The sequence below is a fragment of the Gopherus evgoodei genome, chromosome 17, assembly GCF_007399415.2.
Source record: "Gopherus evgoodei ecotype Sinaloan lineage chromosome 17, rGopEvg1_v1.p, whole genome shotgun sequence".
Lineage (NCBI taxonomy): Eukaryota > Metazoa > Chordata > Testudines > Testudinidae > Gopherus > Gopherus evgoodei.
Window position 1 is genome coordinate 19,137,423 of NC_044338.1, and position 16,025 is coordinate 19,153,447.

The 16,025-nt window shown below is 48.9% G+C and overlaps 1 protein-coding gene across 1 annotated transcript in view; it reads right to left on the reverse strand.

Annotated features, from left to right (window-relative positions):
* DTX2 (deltex E3 ubiquitin ligase 2) overlaps window positions 1–16,025 on the reverse strand; it is a 61,644-nt gene that overhangs the window by 39,401 nt on the left and 6,218 nt on the right. Inside the window, 5 exon segments of the mRNA XM_030536842.1 lie at window positions 6,208–6,466; window positions 6,469–6,651; window positions 6,654–6,800; window positions 11,775–11,804; window positions 11,807–12,163. Of these exon segments, the coding sequence (XP_030392702.1) occupies window positions 6,208–6,466; window positions 6,469–6,651; window positions 6,654–6,800; window positions 11,775–11,804; window positions 11,807–12,080 (893 nt within the window). The 5' untranslated portion in view covers window positions 12,081–12,163.

The window sequence follows — 16,025 nt, forward strand, 5'->3', positions numbered from 1 at the left end:
AAGGAAATGCAATGGCTCTCCGGGCGCTCTGGTATTATGCTGCTCAGTGGGGATTAAGAATCAATCCAGTACAGAATCAGTGACAAAGCATATTAGTTAGGAGCAAGCTTATCTGAGCATCCCTTAATGCTCCTGAGATGACAGAACAGTTTGGTTCTGTTTGTGAACCAGTGTTTCCAAACCGGCTGTGTGTTTAGTACAGGAAACAGTAGCCCACGAGACACATGAGAGGGGCTGTATTCTTCCAGAGGAATGCCTGTCTCCTTGGCTGAATCCACAGAGGTAGCAGAAATGAGCATGAGCAGGAATCAGTTACTCCCCCTCCTTGATTTCACAGCAGTACTTATCCCACAAAGAGCTCACGCCTCCCTCCTGACTAACAGATTTACCTGGGCATAAGCTTTCGTGGGTGAAAAACCTCACTTCTTCAGATGCATGGAGCCCTATAACTTTCACTGCATGCATCTGAAGAAGTGAGGTTTTTTACCCACGAAAGCTTATGCCCAGGTAAATCTGTTAGTCTTTAAGGTGTCACCGGACTCCTTGTTGTTTTTATGGATACAGACTAACACGGCCACCCCCTGATGCTTGACCACCCTACTGCTAGTACCTACCCTAGTCTTAGGGAAGGTCTGTCTTTTGGTGATGTCTGCAGTACCTCTCTGTTCATTCCTAAAGCCTCCTTCCACAAGGATCAGTACGCACTTCGCAAACGATGTATAGAAATGCCCCACTGAAATGCAGCCACCTCTGGGGAGGAAAGTCAGCAGCCAGCTAGGCCAAAAGCCTAGCGCACTGTGTAGTAGTTTGGAAAGAGAAGTGGAATTTGGGACAGGAAGAATCTTTTCCTCGTATGCAAAATGCTAGAGATTTAATGTTCAGCCAGGGCTTCATCTGTAAACGTCTCGTCTGAATGTAGACTATAATACCGCAATATCAGAAATCAAAAGAAATGTTTCTTTTTAAAATCAGGACACTGACACTCAAAAATAATTAAAATAAACGAAAAGCATTCAAATCCCCCTTACTACCATCCTCTTGTATTAACAATACAAAGCACTTTAAAAGTCCTATAGACTATTCAACCTTCATGTTGTTTATATTTTTACACTGGATCAGCCTGGACAATTCAACTAGCCCAGTGAACTAGCAAGTTCGTGTTCAGATTCTCCTGCACACATACAATGTTATTATTATTACAGTGAAACACATACAGATCTGTAAACGGACACAGCACTTTACAAACACATGGGCTCAGGCAAACTTTCACTGGACATGAAGTTCTCCCACTTTCTTTCCAGGAGGCCACTCATACGAGTAACAGCTACATGTGTAATACTTTGCAGGATCGGGCCCACAGATAAATCATGTGTCGGGTCCACAAACAGCTTTGCAAACACTACTGGGGGGGTTTAAATCCACAACAGGGAATTGTTGTCACTGGAAATCAGACAAAAACAGTCACAAAAACGTTTCCATTAGCCCTAGTTTTGGTAATGTCCTTTTTAAACCACAAATCTAAGAGCCAATAATATTTAGTGCTTTTCATTTATATAGCTCCAAACGTTTTACAGAGGAAGGTCAATATTATCCCCACCTAGAAAATGGGGAAACTGAGGCACAGTGTGGTGAGGTGACTTCCCAAGGCCACACAGAAACTCAAAGGCAGAACTGGGGAAAGACCCAAAGTCTCTTGACTCCCGACCCAGTCCCAAAGGAGTTCTTTGAATTCTGCTGGGGGTAAGGGAGTTGTGGACAGAGGAAAGAAAGCCTCCAGAGAGCCAAGGAGATCCCTTTGGAGTCATTGCCTGGGTCCTGGCATTGTGATCTTCAAACCATGCAGACTGCAGGTTTCAAGCATCTGAAACTGACTTAACACACCAAGCAGGTTTCTTCTGTTTTACTGAACAGAAAGCAAGCAGTGCGGAGAGATGGAATGCAAAGGTAACAAACTAGCCCATGAATTGAGGTAGTCCTTGCAGCAAAGTGTACTACAAACCATTGTCTTTTGTATGGCCAACAATTCATTTTTTACATATAGATACATTACAACTTGTAAACGGCAAACCTGCAGAGGTCTCCGGGCAATGCACAAAATAGCAGGACAGATAAGAAGCAGCTTAATTTCTGAGGCCATGTCTACATCTAAAATTTTGCAGCGCTGGTTGTTACAGCTGTATTAGTACAGCTGTATAGGGCCAGCGCTGCAGAGTGGCCACACTTACAGCAACCAGCGCTGCAAGTGGTGTTAGATGTGGCCACACTGCAGCGCTGTTGGGCGGCTTCAAGGGGGGTTCGGGGAACGCGAGAGCAAACCGGGAAAGGAGACCAGCTTCGCCGCGGTTTGCTCTCGCGTTCCCCGAACCACCCTGCAAACCGCAGGGAAGGAGACCTGCTTGCTCGGGGGTTCGGGGAACGAGAGAGCAAACCGGGAAAGGAGACCAGCTTCGCCGCGGTTTGCTCTCGCGTTCCCCGAACCACCCTGCAAACCGCAGGGAAGGAGATCTGCTTGCTCGGGGTTCGGGGAACGCGAGAGCAAGCCGGGGAAGGAGACCAGCTTGATTACCAGAGGCTTCCTCAGGTATGCTGGGATACCTGCTTATTCCACGGAGGTCAAGAAAAGCGCTGGTAAGTGTCTATACTTGATTACCAGCGCTGGATCACCAGCGCTGGATCCTCTACACCCGAGACAAAACGGGAGTACGGCCAGCGCTGCAAACAGGGAGTTGCAGCGCTGGTGGTGCCCTGCAGATGTGTACACCTCCTAAGTTGCAGCGCTGTAACTCCCTCACCAGCGCTGCAACTTTCTGATGTAGACAAGCCCTGAAACAGTTTTCAGAAATCACTGCCTGCCTGCCGTTATTTTGGGATCTCTATTCAGCTGTCCTCTCCGCTACTGGGAGAAGTGCACTTCTCCGCATGAGGCCCGGCCAAATGATGCACAATAGGACTGAGAAAATTCAGCTCTTTAGAAAGTGCAGAGAAACCAGAACGATTCCAAGATCGTAACAGCTGGGAAATGAGCCCCCTGACTTCCAAATGCTTTCCAATGGGACAGGAATTCTCTCAATCTGACTTTGCACCACAACAAGGTTGAAGCTGAGACAGCAGCTTCCTCTAGGAATGTTAATTGCACCTCAGAGTCTAATAATGTTTAAAGAAACATTATTTAGTGATCAACAGAGCTCTGCAGTTTGGATGCAGTGACCACATTACATTGGAGTTTTCCTTTCAACTCAATTTGATCGTCCATCAGGAGTAGCTTTGTGTAGCGAATTAGGGAATCATTCCTGCTTTCAACGCTCCCTTATTTGTTCTGTAGTTTGAGGGGGACGGGAGATGTTATTTGTTGATGGGTGAAGGTTCTGAAGTATCATAAAACCGGCACATAAGCTACATACAAGAGCAACAGCAGTCAGGAGAACTGGAGTACCTCTGCACTGGAAAAATATGCCTCCAGCCAGCGAGTCTCAGGGTTTGTCCACACTGCACAAAAACCACGCCAGCCCCAAAATCACACACACAACTGGTGGTACAGTCTCAGAGCCTGGATCCACTGACTAGGGCTTGCGGGGCTAAAACTAGCATTGTACATATTCAGGTTTGGACTGGAGCCTGGGCTCGGAGACCCACCCTGCTCACTGGGTTTCAGAGCCCGGCGTCCAACGTCTACCCTGTTATTTTTAGCCCAATAGATAACTCGGGCTCTGAGTCGAGTCTCGCTACTGCAGGCTCCTCCCCGCCCTCGTTCAAGTATTGATAAACCCCTAGAAGAGTGTACTTCTGACTCTTGTGGCGGTGTGACCCTGGGGAAGGCCCATCTGTGCCTCAGTTTCCCCATCTGTAAAATGGAACATGTATCTACTTCCTGGGTGGGAGGGGTTTGCGGTCTCAGCTCTTCTCTGTTTGCAAAACACTTTGAACGGAAGGTGCTTTACAACTAACAATCCACCTCTTACTGCTGCTATTTGTGAAGGGAAAGAATCCTAAGCAGGTTGGAATGTTCTGAAGAAAGGAGGCCATCAGCTTGTTCCACTCGGGGAACTGAGTCAGGCTGACACTTCTGCTGCTGGGAGGGAGCAAAAATGGGACGTGTCACAAAAGATCCCACGTCACACTAAAACCCAGAGAGGGAAGCAACAGGAGAGGGCACGCTCAGCTTCACCTGCTTTCCTGGGAAAGGCGGCATGAACCACTCCAGAAATGTAACACCATGACACAGAAGTGGGGCAGCTCTAGGGTGACCAGACAGCAAGTGTGAAAAATCAGGAAGGGGGTGGGAGTAACAGGAGCCTATGTAAGAAAAGCCCCAAATATCAGGACCATCTCTATAAAATCGGGACATCTGGTCACCCTACGCAGCTGTTAAAGGCAGAACAATGAAATGATCGAGAAAAACTCCTGCACCCATCTCTGCACCCAGTTACCACACAGTCGCCTCCTCCCCAACCACGCCACAACGCTCATTGAAACACTTACCTTGTAGCGTAGGCAGTAACCAAACATGTCCCCCCCATGGTTCCCTTTGCCGCGCTATAGCCCAGGTCAGGAGACACAGCTAAGAGCCCACTTACACCACAAGATGAAAACCTGTCTCACCTGGGTCAGGGAACAGCCAATCGTGTAGTGGCTGTAGTGTGAACAGAATTTTACACCAGGGAGGACAGTAGTAAAGCAGAATCAAGTGAGACCAAATCCCTTGATAGAGCACAGGACCAAGTGCAGCACTTCTGCTCCACCTCGGCTACTCCCTTGAAAATATTCGGAAATTGTCCGTAAGCCCCCACCAGAAAGCGAGCTCAGTGGAAAGGGGAGAAAACAGAAGCCCCCAGCAGCCAGCCCTCACGAGGCAAGCCTCCGATTGTGTTTTCAAAAACTGACCTTTTTGCTGTGCTTTCAGTCCTGCCACGTCAGGCAGACGCTGCTCACGGCTAAGGCTAAGATTCTGTCACGATTATTTTTTAGTAGAAGCCACAGACAGGTCACGGGCAATGACCAAAAATCCACGTGACCTGGTCCTAACTTTATTAGAAATAACTATGACAAAATGGGAAGTGAGGAGGGTCCAGTACCCCCGGCCACTGGGGGCTTCTGGGTCCCCTGCTGCCACTGCAAGTTGGGAGCTGCGGGGGGAGGGGGCCCTCTGGTGCAAGCCCCCTCCCCCACCACTGGTGGTGGCTCGGAGCTGCAGAGAGGGCTCTGCGCTGCCTACATTGGTTCAGAGCTGCAGGAGCTCCCTGCTAGCTCACAGCGGCTGGGAGCTGTGCGATCCCTTGCTTCCCGGCAGCCGAGAGCTGCTGGGCCCCTGCCAGCTGACATCTCCAGCCACGCTGCCCCGGGGTTGAAGTGGAAAATGTCACAGAGGTCTCAAAGTTATGGATTCCACGACCTCCGTGACAAGATCTTAGCCTTACTCACGGCATCAGAGCACATGGAGAACAAACTGCGTCTCCGATTATCCAGTCAGACCTGAGCATTTAACCTTATAAAGCTGGAGGCTCTGTCAAATAAATGGGTCAAATTCATCAATGCATCACTCCACTGACTTCAGATACACCAGAGATGAACCTGGCTTAGTGCCTTCAAAGGTGAGCAACACAAGAAAAACAACATTGGATTTATGCTTTTTCCTTTTTTTTTTTTAAATTCTTTGTCCTGATAAAAGACCTTCCCAGATTTTTTAATTTCATAAAAACTAAACTTAGAGCTATCAGGAGGGACTTCCTGGATGACCTACTGGCGGTCTCAGACGCACGCCGTGAGCACTCTCGGTCCTTCGTTGACAGGACAGGGTTCTGAATGCGACTCTGTTACAGCTGGCTGTTTTTGGGGGCGCCTCTGTGTTAACTCAGTTTGAAATTGCCTGAATAAAACACTGTCCCTTCCATTGACCACCTCCCCCTTCCTGGAATGTGCCACATCAGAATCCTACCAAGTTCTCCAGGAGCCCATAGAGACTTGTAGCGAAGACCTGGCCTGGATTTCTAATGTGAAAAACAAGCGGGGAAGGAGAACGCACTAGCTTCCTTCCAGGCCACCTTTATCCATCACAAAGCAGCCAGAGAGGGCAAAACTACATTTTTTTCTTTCCTTTATCATATCCAACCACTGTTACGTGGGTCTGGATTCAAATGCCTGCTACATGGCAAATTCTAGTAGGTTAGACTATGATCTCTTGAAGGCCCTAAACGCACTCAGTTTCTTTACCTGACTCCGTTAGATGCCGACAGTCCTGGGCTTGGGCCTCCGGCTCCCCCGGGTTGAGGCAGCGCCCATGCACTCTGTGTATTGAGTCTCGGAGCTGACCTTGCTCCAGACAAGGTTGGTTTGTTATAGGGCACAAAGCCGAGACCAGAAGAGCTTAGCGCAGCTGTCCGACTGGAAACCTGCGGTACAGCCGATGAACTGGGGAGGTTTATCATGGAGTGCCGATAGCGCGTGGTGATGGGGCCAGTTCCACTATTCAACAGCACTGTTGACAAGAACAAGCCACTGCCGTGTGAAGGGGCCCCGTGGCCGTGGTCACTGGATACGGGGTGTCCATGCGCCTCTGAATACCTCGTCGGAACCTGGAGGTCTTGTTGATCTGGACCAGCAATACAAAATCAATGTCGTAGTTGTAGCCCAAGGAGCTCAGGTCTACTGCCGAAGGCCATGCGTAAAGGCTTGCTCCAGGAACACACAGACCTTCATCTCATATGGAGACCACCCGCCTTCATCATTCTGCCACTCCCACACGATGCCTTGCCCAGCCGCGGAGTCCTGAGCGAAGAGATGTCTGCGGACGGATCGCATGGTTCCTGGTTCAAGAGAAACCAGACACTGAACGTCAGTCAAAACCACGCAGAAACATGGAAATGCAATATTATGGAAGATAGCACCCTAGGGTGCTTTAAAAGGGTTTATGGGGTCAAGCACCCACTCCCTTTGACTTTCCATGGGAATTCGGCATCCACTTACTTAGGGCACTGTAGGAAATCACACACAAAAGGGACAGTGGAACTTTGCTGAAGTGACCACCAAAGGGCCAACCGCCCAGGTCTGGTTGCTTAGTAGATGTGGGCTTTTGGAGGTTTAACAATCCTGGGAGATGCTTTGAAATGGCCACTTTGCCAGGTACCGCACCCACACATACACACGTGTGTGCAACAGTCTGAGGCAAACATGGGAAAGCAGTTTGAAAAGTTTAGAGAGAGCAGCTGTTCATACAGAGGGAAGGGGAACAAAACCACAGCAGAGTTGCTGGTTCAAGGGTTATGCTAGACCAGCAGTGGGAGCTCAAGCCCGCTCACATATCGAAGGTTCTGCTTCCCAGAAGCAAAGTGATCTGAGAAGCACATTTCCCCTGGTTATTTTTGTTAAAACCAGCTCAAGGAGGACAGAAACCAACCAATAAAAGGGGAAATTAAAAGTCAGCAAAAATGTCTTCCCCCAGCAGGGATTGAACCAGCCCAGGCACTGGCAGCATCAGAGGGGCCCCCAGAACTCCACTCCTCCACGGTGCTAGTGTCTTTAGGGATGAACACAGAAGGGGTGGGGGGACCAGGGAGGCATGAGCAAACCTTCACATTCACAGAAGAAGGCTTTTCAGCAGCTACAGTGCTTGTACAGGAGAAGCACCCAGAGGAAAACGTTCAAACACACCCAAGTGGCTCACAAGCCTAAGTCAATCAGGCACATCGGAGCCTCAGTCCCAATGATTTCAATGCCTCCTAAGTGCCTATGTCACTTGAGAAAATGGGACTCAGGAGCCTAAGTCACTTAGATGCATTTGAACATTTTAGTCTCATGGGAACTCCCGTGGAGTCAGCCTCTTCCTACATTGCTCTGTGGGTTTGGTTTGGATTCTGGGATAATGTGTTTGGTTAATCATATTTTGCACTCTTTGGATACAGCATTGTGACCAGTGTTGGGCTGTTGTGATCTGACTTTCAGGTGTGTGACTTCAAGACCCTTTATAGAGGTGCAGAGCTGTTCTAGTGACTCACTATGGCAACCAGATCAGGAGGGTCTCATTAGCTCCAACTCCAATGCAACAGGCTGAGAATTCCGTCAAGGTAAAAGAGCCAGAAGGAAGGGACAAGTGGGTCAAGGAACATCCCTAGGAACAGACGGCTCAAGTGAAGGCTTATATCTGTAAGTGCAGTCCTGCCTCAGGGTTCTATTACATAAGTTAAAAATAAAGACAGACATTATGGAGCATAATCTACCACGAGCGCTGCAGGGAGAGCGGGGTGGGGACTTCCCTGATTTACAAGAACCTGTCATCCACGAATGCCCAGATGCTCTGCAAACATTAAGCCTCATGACCCGGTGAGGAACCCATTTTATGATGCGGAAACTAAGGCACGGTGTCAAAGTGATTTGCCCAAGGCCATCCAGTGAGTCAATGACAGGACTAGACAGGAAAGGAACCCAGGAGTCCTAACTTGACCATTGGACAACACTGCCCCTCACATACCCCATTACATGCGTCCACATGAAAAAAAGAGTTTCATGATTACTTTAAAGCACTATCACCAATTAATACGACCTCAAGCACTATCACCTCATTAATCCGATGGCTGTTTCGTGGTCCTCCAGCATATTACGGAAATTGGCTATGAAAGTTACAGATCATTGTTTTAGAGGTTAGCTCAGCAAATGACCTGCTCCATACAAAAGCACTGACTGTTCACAGTTTACTGTGCTGCAGCAACAGAATACTGACCCATGACAAAAGAAAACATGTGACCAACGCTACTTAAGAGCTACTGAAAGCAAAGGCCCTGGGAAAGTTACTAGAGCTCTACCCTTAGATCCAGCCCTTGCAGCTCAAACATCGGGCTTGGAAATTCTAGTGGGTCAGATTCTCAGTGTAACACTGACTTCAAGAGATAGGCTGACCAGCCGAGGAGCCGGCTCTGGGATGGAAAATCAGAGTACATGCCCCAAAGCAAGTTCCAGGAACTGCTCCCAGCTTGCTGCTCCCTGAAAACCAAGCAAAGGAGGGGGTGTGAACTTACAGCACACCTGGATCTGCAGCGGAACCCACAGGTGAAGGAATGCAGGGGCGGGGAGAGAAATGGGGCTGAGATCGCAGCCTCGAGGTGCAGCAAAGGCAAAGATTTAAGAGAGGCAGAGCAAACCTCACCCCTGGCAGCTAAAGTGGCCACCCAGAGAGTCTGTACCATGGACAGTGTGTGAAAACGATGGTGGGAGATAGATGCACAGCTGGGGGCTAGCGTTCAAAGGCAGCAGTGATATCCTCCTGTCCTAGCAGACCACAGGATAAAAGCAGCACCAGGGCTTTCAGAGCACAGAACCGCAGCACCCACCACCCCCAGCTGTGGGAAGAGGTGGCTTTTGGGACTCAACATACAGGGTGAGGTGGTACCACTCTGGGATACCCAGCAGGCAGGACATTGGCCGTTCTTATCTTGGCCACACAGACAGTGGTAGCTTTAGGACAGTTCCTGAACCCGCCTGATATTTACTTCTAGCTACACTGCACAGACCAGCAGCTGAGGCTGGCTTCTCATCCAGCGCCTGAGATCCGCCTCTGCAGCTGTCGCTCCCTTTCTATGGGGATGTTAGACCTGTTAACACTGGCTTCCTGTTATTCTTCCTCCCTTCCTTTGAAGAGCCTACTTGGCTGTCTAATAGAAGCAGGGAGAATGCAGTGGCCTCTTTTTCGCTCTGTTAAAAGTTTTTCATAGGAACGTTTCCTGCGGAGTTTATTTTATCTCCAGCGCATCACAAAGGTCAGCTGGCTGATCATTTACAAAACGTTCATGTCTAAAGGCAGGAAGCCTTGCTCAAATGGGGGAGCTTTGAATATAACTGCACCACCAGAAGGGGAGGGAGTGGGGACAAGAGAGTTTTAAAGGATCACACTGAAATGCAAACCGAACAGGTGGCAATGTGTCTACGGCCCCTGCAGCAAGGGATCCAAATCCCAGCCAGGCCATCTCGGTCCATCGTCCCTTCAAGATCAATTTACTGAGCCCCATGCACTCACAGGGAGAGGATTTTCAGATAAGATCCTCAAAACAGAGCCAGCAGCCTCGACATTAAAGGTTCCATTATAGTTTCATATGAGTAGAGGTTGACCCCAGGGTCTTTTGCCAAAACGTTCACTCCGCCACCCTAGCTGCTACCCTCTCTTCACCCCAGAGCTGGCTGCATTCAGCAGTCCCTGCATGAATATAATTTGTGAAGCGCTGTGGAATCTTTTCCAGTGAAAGGGACTAAAGAGAAGCATCAGTAGCTGGTTTCAGAGAGATTGCCCCTCTCCTGGGGGAGGATATTCTAGTCACAGTTTGGTCATTAGGACAGAATGGTGCTCCCTGGGTGGTCCTCCAGCCCAGCTGCTCACAGGATTTCCACCTACACCAAGAACCAGATCCAGTGCTGAGGCCATTTGAACTCATCACACAGCTGGGACAAAGCCTATCGCTTTTACTGATTCAATCACCTTGTCAGAAAAGGACCAATTTCCGAGAAGAAATGGGGGGCCCAGAGAGAGGGGATCATTGGCTACTGCGGAGAGCAAGGCCTGAGAGTTAGGACTCCTGGGTTCTGGTCACTGAGCAGGATGGAAAGAGGCAGTCCTGGTGCCTGCTTGGTGAGCTTCACAGCAGTTTTCAGAGAATTATGAGCCCCACCCAAACAAGGCTGCTGGGTGCCTAAAGAATATTCAAAGCTACTGGTGCTAAGCCAGGAACAGACACTCTCAAACACACTCATCTTGCTGATGACATCTCTCACCTGGGACACCTTCTAGCCAGGTGTCAAAGCCCAAGTACCTTCCAGAGCGGTGCCCAGCCCAGCTGTGTGCTACTCACCCTAATATTAGAGCAAGAAAGTAGGGAATATGTGCCAGGAAAAATGATCAAGAAGGCCATGGCTGTCCTTGCTTACAGGCCTGTCATTTAGGAATCATCCGATCACCCCTCACGCTCCGTGAACACAGCTGATTTACTGGATTCAAGACATCTGAACATTTCTGCCCTTCTCTAAGGCCCTCAGAGCAAACCAGCCTTGCCACATCACAGGAGGCAGGTGTTCATGCCATTTTACAGATGGGTAAACTGAGGCACAGATAGGCTTGTGCTCTCAGAAATGGCCACTAATGTTGGCTGGTTCACTTTGAGACACTCAGGTCTGATTTTCCCAGAGGAGATGAGCGCACAAAAACCCCATCGAATGCTGCAGGTGCTCACTACTTCTGGGGGCGGGGGAGGAGTCAGCCCGAGGTGCTAAGGTGATCATCCAGATGTAATGGCCACTAAACGTTGGCTTGAGTGACCTCCTTGAGTTGTGCAGTGAGTTAGGAGCAAAGGCGGGAACAGAACCTAGGTTTCCTGGAAACTATCCTGCACCTTGCCCTCAAAAGCCAACCTCCCTCCTCCCTGGAGTGGAAGGGAAAAAAAAATGTGGAAGAAGAAAATCCATGTGAAGGGGTAGTGTTCTAGCACTGCCCTATGTCATTCTGTGGGGATTGCAGGCATTAGCTCAGCAGCATTCACAGGGTGGTAGGCCAAGCCAGAGCGGCTGGTGCTGCAGCCGGGAGCGGGGGGACAAGGGAATCAAACACAAGTGTTTTAATCACAAAAAGGTCTTTTTATGCAACTCCTCTGAAGGGACATGCACTTCGGGGAAAGAGGGCATATGGTTCTCAGACCCCAACCTTGTGAAGCATTTAAGCACATGTGCAATTTTAAGCACGAGTGATCCCAGAGAAGCTTTAAGTGCACAGTGATCCGAATGCAGCCGGGAAAGAGGTTTCTTACCCGTGTCCTGTCGGAACTGCATCAGGCTTGTATGTCGATGACATAAGGGGCGAGCGTGGCATCTGCCTGCCCCAACGGGATACTGCTGCTGGCCAGCCCGGCTCCTGATCGCCTCCCCTTCTGCGCAGGGGCCTGGAGAGCCTGTTCGATAAAGCTGCACACGCTCCCTCTGTATGGCCTCCATCTGCCGAACTCGTCCTGCCATTCCCATACAGCCACTGCAGGCAGGGCGGTATGCGCTGGCACGGAATTGGGGAGACCAGGTGGCCCAGCAGAACCGCTTCCGGCACCCAGCGCTGCTGCCATTTTCCAAGGTCTGGAAGCAAGCCGAGTCACAGTGCGTTGTTCACCCACCTTCAAACCATCCTCTCTAAGGGCGTATGTCAGGCCTGCAAAGAGAGAGACAAGACATACAGTGCTAATAAATAAATTTGTTTGGCCTGTAAGGTGCCACCAGGACACCTCGTTGTTAGAGCTAATAATTACAGCCCTGAGTGAAGAGCAGGCAATCCTGCAGGTAGGTGGCAAAGTCTATGAACCCGGGGGGAGGAAATGCAGGTGTTCTCCATAAAAGTCACTGGCAGGTAAAATCGCTGAACAATCCAGGGGCAGTGGTAACTCAGAAGCGAATCAATTTCAAATCAGGGGATTAAATGTAGTTTGGGGTCCTACCAGGCCAGAATCTTGCTGCCAACGTTGACGGGTTTACAATCAAACCGACAGTGTAAGCTTTTGGGGGCAAAGACTCTCAGGGTTAGACCCAGGCACATTATGTCAGCACCGACAAGCAGGCCAACATGTGGTACAACAGGAACCCAGGATTTCCAGTGTTATTTGTTACGGGTATTGCAACAGATCTAGAGGCCCTGATCCAACGCACAACCAAAACCCAATCACTGCCGTCCTCCCCATGTCGCAGTCAAAGGGTCAATCTGTGTGTCACACTGTATGCTAACAGCCTTCTAAAATGACCTGGGTCCTGAAAAGCTCAAGAGCAGGGCACAATTTAACCAACAGAGCAGCCATCAGTCGGCTGGAAGGTTTCTTCCATCACAATCAGAGGCCTGCGTCCGGTGAGATGCAGGTAGCAACGGAGCCTCCACTGGGGTACGCAGGCTCTGCGGGGCCCTTCGAGAGGTGGGTGCTGTGGTTTGTTATTTCCAACTCATCCATATGGAATAAAGCAGAGCCACCCAGATGGCTGCGCTCACATGAGGAGAGCGATGCATTTTAAAGAAAACGACAGCTAATGAGTCATTCCCGTGTGGTTCTACTCAACGCCCCTGGGCTTACGAGCCGCCACCAGCAAATAAGACCCCCCCCCGATAATTTGATTTAAAAAAAAAAAAGAATCTTGAGACATTTACTGCTATCACTTAGCACCCCCCAATGCCCCAGGGGTGGTTATTTTACAGCTTGGAATTAAAAGTCACTTCAACAAACCCCAGGTGCAAAATCTCAACACCTGCCTCATATGTTATTTTTACACTGGATTTCACACACTGCTACTCAGCATTGCTGAGCCCTGCTTGGATCATCTCAGCTCAGAGCTCTGCTGCAGAGTCTTCCATCTCATCTGGTGCCCAATGCATGAAAGCAGGGGATACTCTGCGCCCCACTGGGAAAGGGACCTCCGTACATGAAGGGCTCCTGCCTTTCCAAATATACGGTGGCCTGAATACCCATCAGCAAAGCAGGCCATCGGGGGAGGCTCTGCTTTGGAGGGGGTCACACAATTGACTTGTGCTCTTTTTGAAATGTAGCAGCAGCAGAAGGGGGAAAAAAAAAAAGAGGTCACGGCAGATATAGATCTATTAACACTTTCACTTACGTGGTAGCTTTCCCCCAAAGCACTACAGCCACAAAACCGAGGTGGGGGTACACCTCCTTACCTACTGTACAATGAAATCCTGGGTCATGACTGGCTGAAAAGAGTCACATAACAAACTCTACTGTTGACCTCTGAGGAGGTCAACAATGCTAGGCTATCTGGAGGAGCAGCAGCTGCCAATCAGCACTAAATATGCAAATCAGAGCATCCTGATTGGCTGCAAGTGGAGGTTCAGTGTAAACAAAAAGTCACTTCCTAGTAGGTAAGCGATACTGGATCAGAAAACTGAATCTAAAGGGATGTGGGCTTCCTAGTTTATGCACCTAAATGGAATTCTAGCCTACACCTGTGTGCAAGGATTATGAAATAACAAACACAAGTTCCATGTCTTGGGCAAAGCACTTTGGCAACTTGACGTTAAGGCTGTATGTTTCTATTACTTACTGAAGGGTATCAGGGTAGGGGATTCCTAAGGGAAATCTGTAGTTTCCTTTTTGTTTTCAGTAAATAAAACACTCAACCCACCCCCCCACCCCAAACAGTGACACACACATTTTATAAAGCCTGGAGATCCAAAGTTAAGGTCACGCATACCCTGAACTCTGATCCTCATCCCTTGCATATCTACCGTTATTGCATGTAAGATGGAAACAGTCTGAGGTAAATTGTGATAAGGACTTTATGAACTTCTCAGTCTGGCTGCTGATCTCTCATATATCTAACATCCACTGCTTTTCTGTCACTGACCAGTAGAGTCATGGAACAGTGAAGAATACGGCTGTGGTTTTGTATGAACATATCTACCACACATCTCCCACGACACCACATGCCCATTGCATCAGCTACTAAATTTTAGTGGTCCAGCTCTTCAGAGATCTGCAGGCCCAGATGCAGTAGCTTCATGTCAGTGCTAAATCTCACAACAGAACAACTTTGGTTTTAGTTTTAAAAAATACATTCTCCCCTGTTATTAACAGCACTTTAGACTGTAAGCGTCTAGTTTATTTTTCACCATTCAGCTACTTGAGTATTAACTTGGGCTCTCACCCAGCAGTCAGACCAGCAGGGGTGGATCTCTGACCCTGGGGCAGAGCCTCAGGTAAGGATCCACCCACCTGGATTTGACTGCAGGACTGGGGACTCTGACAACAAAAAGTTTGGTAAGTTTCAGGTTTTTTTTCTCCTTCACAGTCACTTCCTGCTTCGCAAGTCCTAGCAGAGAGCAGCAGAGCTGGGTTCACAGCACGACCAGGCAACGTTCAAGCCAAAGTCTGTTTCCACTGAATTTAAAACACAAGCTGGAGAAAAACAAACAAACCCAACAACTATCCAGTTGTGTAAAAGCCTTTTAAAACACATAACAATCTGAACTTTGGCTCTACAATCCAGCTGACAATGTCCCTTTAAAATGTCTAGACTGAACCCATCAGTGATGATAAAAACTCAGTGACAATGTAGCCCGCCTCACAAGTGGAAAAGAAAAGGCCAGGGAGCCCTAGATCCATGCTGTGGATGCAGGCAGTTTTCAAGTGCTGACAGAGTGGGATTCTTTTAAAGCACAAGGCTTTTTGGCATGTTATTCAAACAGGACAATGCCCAGGAAAGATTTGCAAGGATCATTAACATCACACTTAGGAAACCCGAGGTCTGCAAACAAACAACTACATATCCTCAGGGTCAATAGATTGTATTTGAATTAAAAGATTCCTAGGTGTCTAGGCGAGGGGTCTCCAACGGGCTGACAACTCAGCATCAGGAGGGCGCGTTTGTTACAGGACTGCAGGAAGCCCATACCCCCCACAATTCGGAAACCCCAAAGGGAAGATCAAATTAACAGCCCTGCTGCTACACCTGATGCTTGCCAAGCCCCACAGCAAATCAACCAAAATTTTAGTTTCATTCTGCTGAAAATTTACAGGAGCAACAGAGGCACTACCATGATCATCAACCATTGTTCAGAGCTCTCTGTGGGTGCTGGGGGAGATACCTGGAAAGAAACAGGAGTCTCCACAGCTGTAGAGAAATCTCAGGTACTTGCGCTGTTCCTCGGCACTATAGGCTAAATCCGGCCCAGCCTGATCCCACCTGGAGCAGCCAGGTGAAATTTACTAGGATCATATCCATTTTATTCATAGAATTTAAGGCCAAAATTCTGATCACCTGGTCTGACCTCCGGCATAACACAGGCCAGGGACGCTCACCCAGTGATTTTTGCATCAAACCCTTAACTTCTATGTGGCCTACAGTAGATCTTGCAGAAAGATATCCAACTCAGACTTGGGGGTTCAGGGAATGATATGGTCCATACCCCCAACTTGACCTGGGATTCATAGAATCACAGATTATTAGGGTTGGAAGGGACCTCAGGAGATCATCTAGTCCAATCCCCTGCTCAAAGCAGGACCAATCCCCAAATGGTC